The sequence below is a fragment of the Lutjanus erythropterus genome, chromosome 2, assembly GCF_056507025.1.
Source record: "Lutjanus erythropterus isolate fLutEry1 chromosome 2, fLutEry1.hap2, whole genome shotgun sequence".
Lineage (NCBI taxonomy): Eukaryota > Metazoa > Chordata > Actinopteri > Lutjaniformes > Lutjanidae > Lutjanus > Lutjanus erythropterus.
Genome location: NC_139318.1, coordinates 45644431 through 45664877, shown reverse-complemented (window position 1 = coordinate 45664877; position 20447 = coordinate 45644431). Strand labels below are relative to the sequence as shown.

Here is a 20447-nt window from a genome sequence, read left to right as displayed (position 1 = left end):
TAGACATTTATTATATATATATATATATATATATATATATATATATATATATGTATATATATATATATATATATATATATATATATATATATATATATATATGTATATATATGTATATGTATATATATATGTATATATATATATATATATATATATATATATATATATATGTATATATATATATATATATATATTTTTTTTTTTTTTAAATTTTTTTTTTAATCATATTTGTTATTGTCTCACAGAACTGTACAGTGAGTATTATGTAAACTTGAAGTAATAAAGAAAAGCTCTGTGCAAAACAAAACAATCTACAGGGCCTCAAATTCAGTCACACCTTTACTGATAATGATTTACTTTACTGATTATCAACAGAAATTATTTCTCCAGAATAAAAGCAAAGTAAGTAATTTTTGCACAGAAAGGAAGTGATGTCATTTAGCAGCAAAACGCAGCCATTCTGGAGTCGGTTTGGTGATCCATTAGTGTGGCGCTTAAGTTCAATGAAAAAAACAATTTATTAATTTCTAATGCCACTTCTCGATATTTCTATTCAGTGTTTTATTCATGCCTCAATAACATTTTTGAGTCAGAATATTTTAATTTGGGGGCTTTTCCAAGCAATAATTTGTCATTATTTGCAGTTAGTAGCATCAATACATATTTTTGCCCCTTAAAGTCTAAAGGTTTATTTTAGCTGAGAGTTTTTAAGAGGTTAATTATTAATAAATTTGCTTCTGATGCTTCTGCTGAGATATATAGTTTTCTGATTTTAATGTCAAACACTTCTCCTGAGCAGAACTTTATCTTCACTGTCATTTCACATTTGTCTGTATGACGGGAAAAAATGGTTGAAGGAGCAAAAGTAAAGTCTGATAAAGTTTATCTGGATGAAATCATGTAGCCTGATTAATGTGTGCAGAGTTTTTCTATAATGGCAGGTAACAGTGGGTATATTGTACTGTAGATCAAATAAGAGAATAAAAGCAGAAGCTGCTCTGAAGCTCAGAGGTTAAAGGTCAAACATGAACAATAATGCTCTGCTTCGAGTCCAGAAATATTTATAACATCTCTCGACTATCATTGTCTCATAAAGGAAGAAAATATTCAATAATAATAATAAAAAAGTAGAATGTAAAAGGTTTCTACACCATCAGGAATTCTGAGAATATTAACATTCATGAATCTGTTAGTGTGATAAACTGTTTGTTAGAAGTTTTGTTTTCAGTAAGTTTGATCTGCAACATTGTTTCATTCACAATGTTTCTTTTTATATTAAAATGCAGCTGTTACAAAACAAAGTAAAATCACTTTTGTTTCTTTTGTCAAAGTTGAACACAAAAACTTCAAAAACAGTCACAACACACAGTTTGACATTTTTCATGTTTTATTCAAAAGTTTTTATATAAATGATGAAGCCCCGTCCGAAATTACATGATCCCGTTCAAGTGCATCATAAGTTCACAAGATAAACATACAAGAACTTTTAATATCAGTCAGCGACAGGAAACACTCAGTGTCCAGTTTATTAGGTACACTGAGCTAAAACTAATGCAGATCAAAACTGAACATTAAAACCTTCATGAAGGAGGATTTACTGCAGGACTGTTGTATCAGACTGCATTAGTTTAAGTTCAGTGTACCTAATAAACTGGACACTGAGTTTAAGTTCACTGTGTAACTGAACCTGACAGACTCTGACTGGGCAACTTCAGAAATAAATATAATGAAAAAAGGCAAAATAATGTCAATAACACAAATATAAACATTAACTCACATTATATTTTCAGCTACAGAATATTGTCATTTTTTCCAGTGGACCAGCAGACTTTGGTTCAGTGAAATGTTTTTTAATGTCCATGTCTACCTCAGTATGATCATATTTGGTAAATGGACTGTATTTATTCATCACTTCTGCTCCTCATTCATCCACTGATGTCAGTCAGCTGCCATTAAAGGTTCTGCTCTGACCATCAGGAACAATTTGGGCTTCAGTGTTTTACTCCAGGACACTTCAACATGTGGACAGGAGGAGGCGGGGATCAAACCAGCGACCCTCAGATTAACTGATGAGCTGCAGGTATGAAATGATTTGATGTCGTTTTGTCTGGACTGTTACAGTTCTCATCATTCAGGCCTCAGACTGAAGTCACTCGTCTGTCTGCAGATCATCAAACCTGCTGCTGCTTGGATTTTAACTCATTACAGGAGAACACAAACAGAACCTTCAGTTCTTCACCAGCTGCCCGTCACTGTCAGAATTTAATTACTAATGTCACTTAATAGTGAAGCTGCCAAATACATTACAGATGATTTAATCTGTTTTGAGCTGCAGTTCAGCCTGAAATCATCAGTCAGGATCTCCTGGTTGTTTAAAGTCACCTGATGTGAGATCAGGATTTTTTGGTCAAAGCTTCTGAACTTTGAACACTTTTATAAAACTGACTTTGTTGGACGGTCTTGTCCCATCAGGTCCCTTTTTAACTTGGTCCATTTTAATTCTACTGTGTTGTTTTCTCATTATTTATCACATTTGTTTCAAATTTGTTTTTTGTTTTCATTGAGTTTCTCTGTAGCTTCATCTTATTGATCCAGATACAACAGTTTAATGTTCTCAACAATATTCTAGTGATCAGATTTATTTTGACCTAATACTGGAATTAAATGAATCTGCATTGACAAGAGAGTAAAAATTAAATGCATATTATAATCAAAATATTAAAATAAAATAATAAAAAAAACAGAACAGAGTGCAAGAAGTCATCGTTATCCTCAGCAACATTAACTATAATAACAGTCACAATAATTTAAAATATTTTTTCTCTTAAAGTTGAACAAGAGTTGAATCAGAATTCAAGACAAACTATTAATTGAATGGTCATTGAACAGAATGATTGATTAATAATCAGTTCTGTCAGCTGTTCTATGTTTCTATGTTTCTCAATATGGTGGAAAAAACATTGTGATTCATGTCTTTAACATAAATCTGTTGAGGTTACAAGTAAGATTAACATGATACATGAAACCTCAGAGTTCACTTTACAGTGATGCACTGGACATCTATCAGTTCCTTGTGATTCTGGAATCACAAACAACTTTTATTTGGTGCTATTAAAAATTCAGAAATACACATACCTGTGCTGTGCTCTATAAGGTTAAGATACAATCTAAAAGACAAAACAAAACATTCTGTTAGAGTTCTTGTCTGACATCACCAACTTGTCACACAGGTAATACTGGGGAAACTATTAAACTGATTTAAAACATAAAAAGACGTCTCAGATTTATCAAACTATCTGAAGTTGGCAGCACATTTACACATGAGACTGGTTTGTGTCGGTCCTGGATGGGTTACAGTCAAAGAGTCAGAAAACACATCTGTCAGAGCCTCTTGTGTTATTCTGATTATTTGATGAGACTTTAACTTGAGTCCATCTGGGACACTTGAACCAGTCTGTCTGTGAAATGAACAGGTGACTTTATAACTGTTTAATGGAAGAACTCACCAACAACAAGTTCAATGGTGAATCTTTGTCTGTTAAAACCATCAGGTGAAAAATCACAGATGTAGGTTCCCCTGTCATTCATTATTGTTTTTCCAATAACTATGGAGGCATCACTGAACTGCAGTTGTTTAGGAAAATGAGATACTCGTCCTCTGAACTCCTTGTCTCGACCCTTACAGCCGTTATTGTAATGACTGCCATTCTCATAAAAGAACACTTCCTTCTCATCATCTTTCCTCCAGTCAAAGGCGTCTTGTTCGATGTTTTTCTCAGGTTTGATGATACAGGGTAAAACAGCTTCACTTCCTTCTCTCACTTTGACGACAACTGAACCTGAAAGACAAAATCAATCAGTGTGTTCACATGCAGAGTCATCAGGTTAGAAAGAAAGTCAGTTAACACATTTACAGACCACCACAATAACTCAAACACCAGTTTATGAGCAGTTTAGTCAGTAGTCAGATTTCTCCTCTCTCATATTATATTTGGTTACGTCTCATGTTTGTTCAGACGTATTTTAAGATCACAGTTAATCAGGTTAAACAGTTTACAAGTATAAACAAGTAGAAGTTGTAGTTTTATTCATTTTAGATCTGAATTTAACGGACTGGATTCAAATACAACAAAAAACTAACCTGCTTCACTGCTGCGACTGACAGTTTTAAAACTTTGCCATGTAAATATGTTCTCTGAGCACCTTTGAAGGAAATCAGATCGATGCTACACATGGCGGAGTAGTTATGTTTTTTCAACAGAAATATGTGTTTACTGATGTTTCTGAGATTAGCCAACAGGATTATTGCATTGATCAGTAAATATTCATGTCTTGTGAGGAAACAGAGGAGTGACTGCAGCTCAACAAAGCTGCATGAGATGAGACACACACACACACACACACACACACACACACACACAGAAAGACTTAGATAAATGGCACAATCAGTGTACCATATATCTTATATGCTTCAACCTCTTGAAAAGTGGTTTTATCAGGATCAAAATACACCATGGCTCCTGATAGAACATAACATGGCCAGTCCTCATAAACTGGAGGAAATTCTGTTTTGTGGCTTGTTGTGTAAGTACTGTCAGGAAAAATTTGGCCCTATTATATCTTACACTATACAAACATGGCAGTGGGCTGAGAAACTTGTAAACTGAGATATAAAATGGCATACACAGACACCTACTTTCCAAAAGAAGTTCCTGTCTTTAGAGAACAAACCTCTGGTCTTTCCCTCTTGGTCCAAATGTGGTATACATACTCTTTCTCATATTATTAATAATGAAGGCTTAGGATCATTTGAAGACCTCAGGAAAAATAATTTATCATCAACCTCTTTCTTCTTCTACCTACAACTGAGATCAGTTCTTAAAGCTAATGGAGTTCCATGGGAGAACAAACTCCCAATACATCCACTCCTCAATTTTATGTTTAAACCTAAAGGGGTGGGCTTTGAATCTTATATGTACATGTTACATGTCCATCAATGGGTGTGACCAAGGTTTGGACTGTTGACTTTAAGACCTGGAAACAGTCAATAAATTGAAAAAGAGTTTGGGAAAATGTCTCACTATCTTCTCGAAATTATAATTAGCAAACGATCAATTTCAAATTAATTCACAGTTTCTATTTAACCCCCAGGAAACGCTTTCAACTCCGACTCTGTCGCATACCCATTTGCACATTGTGTAACAATAATGAAGCTGGAACATATCTTCATATGATCTGGGATTGTCCAGATGTTAAGCATTTTTGGTGTAGTGTAGCACATATTTTATTAGATGTGACTGGAACCAGTATCCCAAGTCTACATAATGTCTCACTTTTGAGTGATGATTCAGTAATTAATGTCACGAGATCCCAGAGAAGACTTTTGCTTTTAGGTTCAACAGCTGCTAAAAAATGTTGATATTAAGGTGGAAGCCCCCCATAAACTCTGGATTCCTGAATGGATTCGATACGTTTATGTATGAATACTTACATATATGGGTTATGTTACCCATGCGCCATCAAGATGTGGGAGGGTGGAGGGGTGTTACCCCTCGGGCAATAAGAGGTTTAGGTGTAACTAGAGCCCCTCTGAGGTAGCTCACGAGTTGTTTTATGGAAAGTTATTTTCAAATGTATTTATTATTATTATTATTATTATTATTATTATTATTGTTTTATTGCATCTGTTAAAATGATCCATGTATATGTCCTCATAGAAGCTGTTGATCTTCTGTTACTCTCTAACCTCTAGCATTGAAAAATGAAATAAAAACTTGGTCAAAACACACACACACACACACACACACACACACACACACACACACACACACACACACACACACACAGAGTAATAAAGTTATAAAGCATCTCGAGGTGTGGCAGCTCCATTTGACTTCACACCGAGCTGACGGTGTTTATGTGACAGTTACAGGCGCCGACTTCAGTTCATCATTGCGGGTCAAAAACTGTCTGTATTCCGTTAAAGTGTGATACGGTGAGGGGTTGGGATTCATATTTTCCCTAAAATGTTTCTATCCTGGAAACAGAGACATGTGGTTTCCAAACCCGATCACTGCAGTGTTTCATCTGCTGGTATTAATAATTATTATTGAGGGAGAAGAATGTCATTTCAACATTAATCAACATTATAATAAATAATATAAATTGTACAATGCTGCGTGCAGCTTGACCTTCGCTGCGGCTGCAGATTCAGTCTGTGATCTGTCTCTGTCTGATTGAACAGCTTATTTTACAATTCTTCATATTTTTAACTAACAAAATTTGTTAAAACAAGTCATTTGGTGTTTTCAAAGTAATATTAATTAATAATAATATTAAGCTGAACCCCCCCCCCCAGGAGAGCGCCTACGGCTACAGGTGTTATCTATCCACTGTTCACATCCTGTTTCAGACTCTTCAGGTGTTTTTAAAGTAAATCAAAGAGAAGAGCAGGACTGAGTTGAGTATATAACTAAACTGCGAATTAAATTGTCTGACTTCCATAGACAAATACTGCTCTACTGGAAAATGATGTTCACTCATAATTTCACACCCCACAGCTCCACCTTGTGGAATAATAGAACCATTACTATTAACAGAGACCAACAAGACCTTATTTAAACAAGAATGGTATGATAAAAAAGCTCTATATGTTACTGACTTAATGGATATAAACGGCAATCTATTGCAATTTAATTCATTTGTAGAAAAGTTTAATTTAAAATGTTCATATAAAGAATTTAATCGAATCTGTAGAGCAATTCCACTCCCCTTAATACACATTATTAAAAATATCCTCACATACTCAAATGTGTCTGTTAAACTGCCTGATTTAAAAATAGGAGAAGTACTGTTTGGTGAAAAAAGATGTAACAACAAAGTACTCAGAAATGTGATGAAAGAGAAGCTTTTCCATGATTTTAAAGAATCAACAAAAGTAAAGATAGCAGAAAATGAAATGACGTTGACGAAGACACACTGTAGCTATCTTAAATGGCCAATTCTACCCAAAGTAAAAGAAGTTCAGTTTAAATTAATAAACAATATCTATCCTGCTGCTGAAACATTAAGGAAAAGGTTTAATTGTGAAGCAAATCCTTGTGTATTTTGTATGATAGAACATGAAACGATTGAACATTTGTTCTTTTCTTGTTCGATTACACAGCTTTTCTGGAAAGATGTTTATTGCTGGTTGAATATTGAGAACAGCAGGTCTTCGTTAAATAAGTTTCAGGTGATGGTTTATATGGATGGTCTGTCAAAGAATATATCTAAAATGGTGAACATCATTTTCATTATGGGGAAATATCATATACATAAAAATAAATGGAAAAACTGCAAACCCTCCATAGTCTGTTTTAAAAATGAAATCCAAAATTATTTATAATCCTTAAAAATACTTTCAGAAGTTAATCAGTCTTTATGTGATTTATATGAAACCATGTCAAAGTCTCTTGCTCTTTAAGTTATCATCCTGTGTAACGTTGTTACGCTTAAAACTCCTTAGCTGAATTATAAACCCCTATTAACATCTATTATTTATTATTTTATTTTATTTTATAGGTTTAATTGACTTTATTATGTGAATTTTTTTAAAATAATGTTATTGTTCTGTTACAAATTGCAAAAACTGTTTTTGAAAAGTTTATAATGTATAATATATTTTGTACATGAAAATGAGAAATATGTTTTATATACATGTCAATATATTTTGCAAGCTTGCTGTTTCAGATGCAAGCAAAGGTTTTGTTAATGGAAATGTGAGTTTTGTCTTTTAATCTGCAATGTAATTTGAATTGTAGAATAAAGGTTTGAAAAATGAAAAAAAAAAAAAAAAAGGACTGAGTTCAGTGTAATGATCAGTTTTCTCACCGGATGTTGTTCCAGAGCAGCTCAGCAGAGGAAGAAGAAGAAGAAGAAGAAAGAAGAAGAAAATCCATGTTTGTCGTGTTTGACGACTGAACTTCACCACACCTGTCTAATCAGCTTTATACTCTCTGACGTCAGCCTGATTGACCAATCACAAAACACTTTCGGTTTTTCGGCCCCCGCACTAGAAACTACAGGTACTTCCGGTATGGATTTTTCAGATTAAATCTAAACATTAACTATGACTCATGGAGTTTAAGAGAAAATCTGCTCAAACTGTTTGTGAAAATGCTTCAACTGAACAAAACTTTATCTTCATACTGACATTACAGCCATGTGTATTTAACAGCCTGCTCTGCCCTTGTTAAATATACTATAATTGTTTTATTATTTATTAACTATCAATTTACTACTTATTTCTTATTTTATTCTATGTATGTAGTCATCTATTTACTTATTTGTCTCACTTAATGTTCCTGTTTTATGACATAAATTCTTAATAAATCCTTGTTATTTTTTTATTTTATTTGTTAGTCTACATGAGTTATTCTTGTTTATTTATATTTCTTATTGTATATCAGAACATTACAGTGCTGAGTATTATGTATGTTAAAAATAGAAAATGGCAATAAACTTTAAGTAATCAAAAAGCTGTGTATGAACAAACAACAACAACAATCTACAACCACTGTCATATAACATATTTATCATTTACGGATTTCTTCTTCTTATTATTATTATTATTGTATTTATTTGTCTTGTTTGGTTCTGTTTCTTATTACAACAAGTATTCTTGTTATTTTTATTACATTCATTGTTTATCAGTGTTGTACAGTGCTGAGTAATATGTGTGTTAAAAATGAAAAATAAATTTTAAGTCGTAAAAAAGCTGTGTGGAAAAGAAAACAATCTACATGGCCTCAAATTCAGCCAGAGAATGATATTCACTGCAGTTTCACCTTTACTACTCCTGACTTTATCAACAGAAACAGTCCCTTCAGAATAAAAGCAAATTAACTAATTTTTGTACAGAAAGGAAGTAATGTCATTTAGCAGCAAAATGCAGCCATTCTGGAGTCGGTTTGCTGATCATCTGTTCTGCACATTTTAGTCTGTGTTAGACTTAAGTTCAGTGAAAAAAAAACAACAACATGTATTTGGATATAAAATAATGTATTAATTTGATGCCACTTTTAGATGTTTCTATTCAGTATTTCACTCATGCCACAGTAACATTTTTGAGTTAGAATATTTTAATTACTTTTCCAGTAAATATTGATATATGTCATTATTTGCAATTTGTAGCATCTATACATATTTTTGCCACCCCTTAAAGTCTAAAGGTTAATTATAGCTGAAATTTGTAAGAAGTTCATTATTAATATATTTGTGTCTGATATCTATTCCAAGAGATGTAGTATTTTAATTTTAATATTAAATATGACTCCACATTTGATTGAAGATGTGATGGGAAATAAACCTGAAGAAGAAAAATTTACATCTGATAAAGTTTATCTGAATAAAATCCTGCAGCCTGTTTAATGTGTGCAGTTTTTCTATAGTGATGTGTAACAGTGGATGTACTGTACTTTGTATTTACTATCATGTCATTCAGTCTAAAAGTCTCCTCATGTTATTTAAAGATCAAATAAGAGAATAAAAGCAGAAGCTGCTCTGAGGCTCAGAGGTTAAAGGTCAAACATGAACCACAATGCTTCACTTCCAGTCCTGAGATATTTATAACCTCTCCACTATCACCGTCTCATAGAGGAAGAAAATACTCAACATTAATAATAATGATAAAAAGAAGAGTGAAACGTTTCCTACATCATCACGTATTCTGAGATTATTATATAATTACCATTCATGTGTGATAAACTGTTTGTTAGAAGTCTTGTTATAAATAAGTTTGATCTGCTACATTGTTTCATTCAAAGTGTTAATTTTTTATTAAAAAGCAGCTGTTAAAAAATAATAATCATCTTCTGGCCAATTAAGTAAAATAACTTTTGTTTCTTTTGTCAAAGTTTGAACATAAAAACTTTAAAAAGAGTCACAACACACAATTTGATTAAAAATGATTAAGCACAGCCTGAAATTACACAATACAAGAGCATCATCAGCCAACAACATAAAGACACAAAAATATCTCAGTCAACAACAGGAGACACTCAGTGTCCAGTTTATTAGGTACACTGAGCTAAAACTGATGCAGTCTAATACAACAGTCCTGCAGTAAATCCTCCTTCATGAAGGTTTTAATATTCAGTCTGAAACTGTTTCAGAGATGTTGGTTTAACTTTATGATCATTCTGGAAGCTGTAGTTTGTGGTGGTATTGATCTGTAGTACACTGACAGGTGTTTCTGTTATTTTGTCCACACAGCTCAGTTCTAAACTGAAGGAGGATTTACTGCAGGACTGTTGTATTAGACTGTATTAGTTTCAGCTCGGTGTACCTAATTAACTGGACACAAGTTCACTGTGTAACTTAACAATAAGAAATAAAGAGAAGCAAAGAGGCCAAACAATTTCAATAGCACAAATATAAAATATAAAAATTAACTCAATATATTCTAATTCTTCTCCAGTGTAACAGCAGGTTTTGGTTCAGTGAAGTCTTCTATTTTTCAATTTCTACCTCAGTATGATCATATTTGGTGTATTTGCTCCTTAAAAACTTGGTATTTCTCCTGAGGCGCCGCCTGACATCCTGCGTCACAGAAAATGTTGAGTGTCTGATTAGCAGATTTTTTTTTTTTTTTTTTAGATTTTTGTGATCATCTAAATCAGGATCAAACTAAACCAGGAGTGTATAGGTAAATACAGTTTATGTCTATGACTTATGCAGTTAATTTAACACATATGAGTAAACACTCAGCCTAATTTCAAAGAGGTGGATAAACTGACTTTGAGTTTACCCCCACTATACCCCAAAACTGAATATTGCTAAAATGTATTGACAATATTGATTAAGTTATGTCCAAAAATATGCTGAGACGTGGGGTCTGATTTCTGATATCAGTTTAATATGTTTCCCAAACAGGTTTCCAAACAGCTAATAAACTTATCTCATATTGTATGTGTGAATTATTCACTCTTTTTGCCTAATGTTCCAAGCTGTACAAATAAAATCAGCCTATACTTTGCTGCTCGGTCCAACTATTTTCGTGTACGTAGAGCAGCGTGAACAGCTACGTCCTGCAAAACAACGCCAGTCTGGATAAAATACCAAGTTTTCAGGGAGTCCCGTTTTTGTCTGCCATTAAAGGCTCTGCTCTGACCATCAGGAACAATTTGGGGTTCAGCATTTTACTCAAAGACACTTCAACATGTGGACAGGAGGAGGCAAACCACCGACTCCTCAGATTAACCTGCAGGTATGAAATGATTTGATGACACTTGGCCTGGACTGTTACAGTTCTCATCATTCTGGTTCACAGAAGCCACTCATGTGTTCAGGAGGGTTTCTGGATCAGGTCTGCATCAGCTGCTCTTCTGCAGGAAGGAAATCAAAGTTATATTCAAGAAAATCCCAAATTATGTCTTTAAACTGGGTGTAAGAATGATTAATGCCTGAGATGAAACAGTTGTCAAGACTCTAAACATGAAAACATGTAAAGGATTTGTTGTGTTGTCTCCTCATCATGAATATGTTGATAAAATAAATTATTTAAACTTTCTTACTTACAATTTTGTGTGATGTAACACTTGGCTAGAACACCGAAAAGAGTGATGGCAAACGTAACGACAACGTCCGCAGCAAGTCCATTTGATGAGTCTGAAACACACAACAGAAAGTTAAAGTAACACTCAGGATGTAAGTGCAGATCATAAACAGCAGACTGGACATCACAACCCACACAAAGAACAACTAAAGGTGTTCATGTTCCCTCCACGACATGTACCTTAGTGTTCTACGAAGGTTTCTAAGGTGTACCTTTACAAAGGAACTTTCTTTCCTTTGCTGCTGCTGAGCTGCTGAGGTACATCATGAGCTGGATGTGTCTTTCACCATAATACTCACATCAGTTGATCACTTTTAAAGGCTAATAAATGATGTTTTAATATAACAAGTGTTGCCATAGTAAGTTTACCTCAATCTAATATTACAGCAAAGGAAGTAATGTCACTCTGCTGGCAGTGTTCAGCACTCAGGGTCAGGTGACTATAGCTTCACCAGACAGAAAAGTTATATCTTCAGTTAGTTCCATCACATAAAAGCATTTTTTTCCCACAATATTTCACAAATTGGATCAGTATTCTGGACAGGTCCTTCATTTAATTAGGCCACCATCATGATAAGAACAGACAGGTGAAATGACAACATTGTCATGGTGCATTATGCGCAGAATCATAATTAATTATCATGAAGTTTTTTTAAACTTATGATGTAATTTTTATTGCAACTATCCATTTGAAAAGCATAATGTTGACCTAACAGAGGCTAAAAACCTTAGCTAAGGAGACACTAGGAGGCTCTTGGAAACTGAGCCCAGACTGATATAGTTAATGGTGACTTTGATCTTTTATAGTAAAGATCTATATACTTCTGTATACTTTTGATAGATACTTTTACTTGTAACAGAGTATCTTTACATTACAATTTAATGTCAGTGAAGTCTGGATTTATGCAGCGTGAGTCTCAAGCTAAATACACCTGTATACTGACAATGAGTGATGGATTAGTTTAGATTAGCAGACCAATTCTAAGATGATTAGTTTTTGTTCATCTTATTCTCTGCCTGTAAATGAGGATTAAAGTGTGTTTAAGAGGAAGAGAAACATGAGGAACACAAAGAAACAGAAAATAACATGTGGAATGATACAAAGAACAATAATTTATATTAAACCAAAACAAGATTTCTAAAAAATGTTACGAAATGTCAAACATCAGGTCTTTAAAAGTGTGTGCAGTCATTGTGTTATCAGGTTTTAACTGAGTCTCAGTGATAAACTCATATTAGACACATATGATCAGTCTCATGCTGCCAGAACAGAAAACTGATCATATCATTTGTTGTTGTTTGTCATTTAGTTTTTAGTTTGAGTTCAGTTTTCACCTGGTAGTTAGTATGTGCTCATATTTCTAACAACAAGATCAACTGTGTGGAAGAATCAGTTTGTGCTGGAACTCATTTTCATTTGGTGATGCAGAAATCTTCACTTATTAACCACATATATACCAACATATAACAAGGTCAAATACAACAGAGGAGACTGTGATCAGGACTGACCTTCAGTCCATGTACGGCAGTGAAGAAGTGCTGACCACAGCTGGATATCAACATCTGCTTTTTATGTTACAATATGGAATAACTTGTGTCACGCTGCACAAAACTGATGAAATGATTCATGATGTTCATGTTCCTGAAAGCTGCGTTCAGACCAGGATCCAAAATTTACTTTTTGTCCACCGGCTAAATATTTAGTGAATATTCAGATTTTACCAGAAACTCAATAGATTAATGTTGTGTTTTTAACTGATGAGTGAAACAAATCTGTCAGTTACTTTAATATTTTATCTGCATTTGGTTGGTGGTTTGATCTGGTCCCTGGTTTGGACTGAATGAGGAGTAAGTCTTTCCTCCATTTAATCCTGTGAATTTGACTGCTAATTGTTGAACCTGCATCACAAATCACAGAAATTGAATTTTTCACTCAGTTTGTTATGAGTGAGTTTTAAAATAATTTACAGATTAAACTACCACAAAGAATCTCACCATGGATGTACACAGAGGTCTCTTGAGAAATCTGATGGCAGATTTCCTCCTGTGTGACCACACAGTGATACTTGTAAGTCTTGGTCACAGTCGTGTTGAGGATGATGTCATATTTGCCTTCTCTCTTTGTGACCTGTGGTTCTTCAGCAGGAAGGATTTTTCCAGAACTGTCCTGCCACTCGACTTTAGGTTTTGGAGAAACGTGACGAACAACACACTGCAGCAGAACCTTGTCTGTATATATAACGGGTGCTGTGACCAGTGGCTCTCCACATGTACCTGTAGACATAGTATAAGCAGGGACCACATTATAAATATTACATTGTGAAGAGAAAGAAACAGAACACAATATTTGGCTCAATTACATGTCCCATTATTGTCTGACACGCCATGGTATGTCAACATTTTTAACTTATTCCATTAACTCTCATCCTACCAACATTGGACAGTATTATACCACTGGGCTCTGCTCTGTGGGAACCCCAGGTGGGAAGGCAAAGTTAACTATAGTTCTAGTTAACTATATGTTATCTATTCAGAAGTGAAAACACTCAAAATCCTATCAACTATATAATTAAAATCTGCTGAAGGAAAAAAAACATACTTATATATTGTGAATGGCAGTTCACAACAATGAGGAATATGGGATGATTTCCGGCTTGTAGAGCCAATTCACACACACACACACACACACACACACACACACACACACACACACACACACACACACACACACACACACACACACACGTAGGGGTAGAGAGCGACGTCATCACAATCAGGACTCACCTGGGATGTTTTCCTCTGATCTGTCTTTTAAGATACAATCTGAAAAGAAAAAAACAGAAAACAATAATGTCAGAGTTCTTGTCTGATATCAACTTAACACACAGAAAATACTTGTTAGTCTGTTTATTAGACTGATTTAAAAGACGTCTCAGATTTGACAAACTATCTGAAGTTGGCAGCACATTTACACATGAGACTGGTTTGTGTCGGTCCTGGATGGGTTACAGTCAAAGAGTCAGAAAACACATCTGTCAGAGCCTCCTTACTACCCTGCTGTGAGAGAGTCACCAATCCACTGATCCTGAACGATACAACTGCCTCCAGAAGACGATCAATCATGATCAATATCTGTAACACAGATCCATTAGAGGCCTGTCTCAAGAAGTAAGTTCAGATAATCAGGACGTCTTTGAGTTATCTGGCTTTACTACGACTAACACTGTTGTTGTGGAGACTCACAAAGCTGATCATCAACTTCTCTTGTTAACTCAGAACTTTCTAAACCAGCTGGAAGTTCTCACATATGAAACCAGATTTATAACAACTCACATGCAGGACTCAGAATAGACATGATGGGATTTATACTTATTCATTTCATGATAGAGAGTCAGATGAGGAAATTTATATCTCTCTCTTATCTGTACTTTAAATATAAAACACAGCACAGTAATGTGTGGGACTGTTTCTTGCCCAGTAACTTCCTGGAGTCTTTGCTGAAGTCAACTGCTCAGTGCCAAGAAACAGTCTGGGACATTTGCTGCCTCCAAATGGAGTTGTGTTTACAACATACAATGCCACATTAAATAATATGAACTATCCCTTTAATGTTTATGTGTCTTCTAGCTGAAGCTCATCTGCAGCCCTCGTCCTCGGGGCAGGGCCTCGTCCAGATGTGTTGTTCTGATTATTTGATGAGAATTTAACTTGAGTCCATCTGGGACACTTGAACCAGTCTGTCTGTGAAATGAACAGGTGACTTTATAACTGATTAATGGAAGAACTCACCAACAACAAGTTCAATGTAGAAGATTTGTCCTTTGGGCTGAAGACGAGGAAAATCACAGGTGTAGTTTCCACTGTCAGACCACTTTGTATCTCTGATCCTAATGGAGGCATTACCAGACTGTAGTTGTTCAGGAAAATGAGATACTCGTCCTCTGAACTGCTCGTCTTGACTTGAAGTGACCTGTGTGCCTTTATCACACTCAAACACCTCCTGATTAACATCTTTCTGAACAACTTTCCTCCAGTTAAAGTACTGATCTGCAATGTTCTTGGATCTGATGAAACAGGGTAAAACAGCATCACTCCCTTCTGTCACTTTGACGACAGCTGAACCTGAAAGACAAAATCAATCAGTGTGTTCACATGCAGAGTCATCAGGTTAGAAAGAAAGTCAGTTAACACATTTACAGACCACCACAATAACTCAAACACCAGTTTATGAGCAGTTTAGTCAGTAGTCAGATTTCTCCTCTCTTATATTATATTTCATTACATGTTAGCATGCTGACATGCTAAGTTGTGATTAGTTTCATTAGTTATGTGAGTAATTGATCATAAACTAAAGTGTTGAATAAACCTGATGATGATACTGGATGAAAAGTCAGAGGATCACCAAAGTGATTAAAATTCATCCTGAGAGGAACATTAATGTTTGTTTTTTATTTCATGACCACCATCCAAGAGTTACTGAGATTTTCACCTCTAAACCACAAATGTGAACCTGATGGTGGCGCTAGAGGGAACATCAGGGGACCACGTGTTCCATGACTGTTGCCATTTCTGTTTTCATAACAAATCTTATTGTTATTTTATACCTTTACTTATCTTTGTTATCTATACCAACAGACAGGTTATTATTTGTGGGAGTATCTTTGTGCACCAAGTGTCACTCTGCCTGCCTGCTCAGATTACAGAAATTAGTAATAACTATGGATCTTACATATTTAACGAGCTTTCTTTAGATGATTTTTTGTCATTTTGCCTTTATTGAAAGATAAAAAGTAAAGTTAGGAGACTGAATCAGAGCTGCTGTGATAAGAAACTGAGCACATGGAGCCGACACTTTACCAAAAGAGTAAATAACAAATTCTGCGTTTAATCATAAAATTATTATTATTATTATTATTATTATTATTATTATTATTATTATTATTATTATTATTATTATTATTATTATTATTGAAACATCTGTTAGGCCAAATCAAACCCTACAGGAGCCCAACTTTGACCTGTGGCCCCACTTTGGCAGCACTTTCAATAACTGGATGATTTGACACAGACTGTTTTGGTGGTTTTTCATTCCTACTAACGTTTTTTGAACAAATTGTTTTTGTCTCTGCTGTAGGTTCACTCCATGCCTAGTGTTTTGTATTCCAGTCCAGGTTTTTGTGAGCACCATTAGTTACTGACTAAAATTTAAGTAACTTTCATGAAATCTACTTGAATGCTTTTTTACTTGAATGCTTTTCTTTCTTTCTTAATCTGTAGTTAAATATAGTTTAACTACAGATTAAGACCTACTCCTGGATTAATCTAAAGCCTGTCTATGAAAACGGTCCCTTGATTAATAAGATCCTCTGATGTTAAATGCTGGTTAGTTATTAACAGATATAAATGCTGCTGATGGAGAAGATAAAGTGAGCTCAGTAAGAAATGAGATCTCAGTTCAGAAAAATGTGGGCTCATTATTTGGCAAATAATGCGTCACTGTTGCCTTTTTAATCTAATGTGTTAATGGTTAATCGTGTATAAGGTGCTTGCAACCTGATTAATAACAAAATATAAAACATTATAAATAAATTATAAGGGTAGCCTTACTGTAAAGTGGTGTCCACTGTGGTTAGAAAAAAGTATAATATTTAGTTTTATTCTACTGTGTATTTTTATATAGTGAATAAACTGCAAAGTTCAACTAACAGTCAGGTCTCATAAGGAAACAGAGGAGTGACTGCAGCTCAAAGTTGCATGAGACAACGCCCACCCACCCACACACACACACACACACACACACACACACACACACACACACACACACACACACACACAATAATAATAATAATGATGTTATAAAGCACCTCAGGTTGTCGCAGCTTCTAAAATATGACCATAACTGATCAGAAGGATTGGTTTTGATCAGTTTTTCTTTGCTTTTTTTTTTTTTTTTTTCAGTTTTTAGTCAAGTTTGTGTAAAACATGGAGAGTTTTGTATCTCTTTAATCTCCTCTGTTAGCTTAATAACTAGTTTTGATTGAGGTGCTGGTGTGTCATTCATGTGAATTTGGCTCAGTCTAGCGTGTAGCTATAGTTTATTCTGATTTTAAAAACAAAACTACCCCTAACACAAAACTATGAAGTTTGATTAATATGTGTATTGTATTATACTGCAGACTGTCCCATTAATATCAGTGAGGGTAGGTTAAATAACACAAACACTTCCTTGTATAACAGTTCAACAGCAACACAAACCACATCCTGTCAGACAGATACAAAGTCGGGTTCAGTTACACAGAGAACTTCAGTTTATTAGGAACACCAAGCTAAAACTAAAGCAGATCAAAACTGAAGATTAAAACCTTCATTGCTTTCTAATTAAAAACTATCACTTTGAATGAAACACTGTAGCAGATGAATGAAATTTAAAACAGTTTATCACACTAACAGCTTCATGAATGGTAATTATAGCTGAACATTAAGCTCAGAATTCCTGATGGTGTAGAAAGATTTTATAGTCTTCCTTTTCTTCTTCTTCTTATTGAGTATTTTCTTTTTCCTGAGACTGATGGTGGAGAGATGTTACACTGTCATTATAGAAAAAATCTGCACACATTAAACATGCTGCAGGAGCCACACCCGAGATGGACTGACTCTGGGGCGGGGCCAAAGCAAGCCTGACTCGCCTCCAAGCAGGATGCAGTGATTTCTCGCCAACCGTGGCTAAACTGTGACAAGTCTCCTTTTCTCTTCCTCAGACGAGCGAGTCTAGTTTAAAAGTCTCTTTATGTTCAGCTCTCAGTGCTTCTGCTTCAAACTGAATCTCTCTGCTTTCAAATGTAGCTTCTCTGCTACTGTTTGTACTTTCAGGTATCTGCTTTATTACACACAGCTGATGTCTGTCGCTCTGTGCTCGCTCATGATCGCCTCAGTAAACTGTTGCATGCATGGCTGTGAGGGGCTCAGGATGGAGAAAACGAAACCTGACTCTGATGAGTTTCAACCATCAGCTGTTTTTAGGGGTTTTTTTACCCACTGCAGCTTGAAGTAATGGATTTGAATATTTTTCCACTACTGGCTGGTGTGGAAGGAGGAAAGTCCATGAAAAGTTTTCAGATCCATTCCTTCCCCCCAACTATTTCTGTTCCACAAAATTTTTTTGTCCTATTATAGTAAATTCCTGCAGTTTCTCTTCTCAGATTGCTCAGTCAGACAAGTAGAAATCAACTTGTGGGACATCAGTTTTTATTTGCACCTGTACAGCTGATGACTGATTTATTTATTAGCAGCTATCAAGTAAAAAAGACTAAAGTTGACTGTTACATTCATTGTGTTCTTGGGAACATGATATCTCAAGAACACCTTGAGGGCTTATAACTTGTATTCAAGAATACACTTATTAAACTCTGTTGATCAAAAGCCAAGGTCACTGTGACCTCACAAAACATGTTTTTGGCCATAAATCAGAAGTCAGTTCAATCAATATAATTGATTGAAATGATTGCAGCATCCTTCTGATCAATAACAGCCATATGATAGATCTACTCAGTATTTTATGAGCTGCCACACCCTGAGGTGCTCTATAACTTCAGACGTGGCCTCATTTCTACTGCAGATGTGTGTGTGTGGTTGTGTGTGTGTGTGTGTGTGTGTGTGTGTGTGTGTGTGTGTGTGTGTGTGTGTGTGTGGGCGTCATCTCCATCCTGTTCAGCTTCACTGTTTCTGAGAAAATCTTCTCATGAGACCTGAGTTACACCAAATACACCAAACAGTATCCTGTTACAAATTAAGGATATTTGCAGATAAAATATATTTATATAAAATACAAAATACTTGATACTATGAGAAATTATTTTCACTACAAAGATTTTAGGTATTTGGTGTCCTTAAAATGCAATTATGGCACAATTTCACACAAGCAGTGCTGGAAAGTAACTCCTCACATGTAACTAGTAACATGTAATTATATCACAAAATAAATGAAATTGTAATATTTTACAGTCACTGAGAAAAATATAGTTTCAGTTAATTTTCGAATGTTTTAAGTTAAAATTTTTACATGATGCACCTTTAAGGTCAGACCCATACTGAAGCTAATACATGACTAAAACTTGATAATATCAGTCTATAAAGAACATTTTGTTTGTTTGTTCTTTTTTTTCATTTTCAAACTACAAATGACTTGCATTTTAATTAAACACATTTCTCATAACAGTATTTTGTATTTTATTTTAGGAGCAAGTATTTGTAATTTGTAACAAGTTACTTTTTGGTGCATCTGTAATAAGTTCAATCAATACTATAAATCTGTACTAATGATCAGGATGTAAGTGACTTCACACTGTGCTCATGTTTCTGTGACAGTTACAGATGTCATCTTTCCACTGTTCACATCCTGTTTCAGACTTTTGAAACATTTTAAAGTAAATCAGAGAGAAGAGCAGGACTGAGTTGAGTGTGATGATCAGTTTTCTTACCTTTTTGAGCAGATGTTGTTCCTGAGCAGCTCAGCAGACACACACTCAGCAGAGGAAGAAGAAGAAACTCCATGTTTGCCGTCTGACGAATAAACTTCACCACAACTGTCTTATCAGCTTTATTCACTCTTGACAGCAGCCTGATTGACCAATCACAAACATGTTTAGTGCCTCGGTCCTTACATGAGCAGCGTTGTCCCCCCCCCCCCCCCAAGACTGTTCAACCAATAGTTCTGCTATGCTGTGCAATGATTGGCTATGATTACTGTGCTCTGATTGGTTGGGAACATGAGTGCAGACTGGCAGCTGGGAGAAGTTTAGCAAGGAGGTTATACAGAAACTACAGCTTGAACAAAAAATTTTGGTAGGCTTGG

At 34.9% G+C, this 20447-nt stretch overlaps 1 protein-coding gene across 1 annotated transcript; it reads right to left on the bottom strand.

The window, feature by feature from the left end:
- Positions 1–9782: 9782 nt before the first annotated feature.
- Positions 9783–20213, bottom strand: LOC146332298 (butyrophilin-like protein 1). The gene is made up of 4 exons (XM_084743611.1): positions 20074–20213; positions 15386–15718; positions 11560–13870; positions 9783–11366 (listed from the first exon to the last, which is right to left on the bottom strand). Exons 1-3 carry the CDS (start codon positions 20144–20146, stop codon positions 13551–13553), a joined length of 726 nt encoding a protein of 241 aa, XP_084599737.1. The 5' UTR covers positions 20147–20213; the 3' UTR covers positions 9783–11366; positions 11560–13550.
- Between the last annotated feature and the right edge of the window lie 234 nt (positions 20214–20447).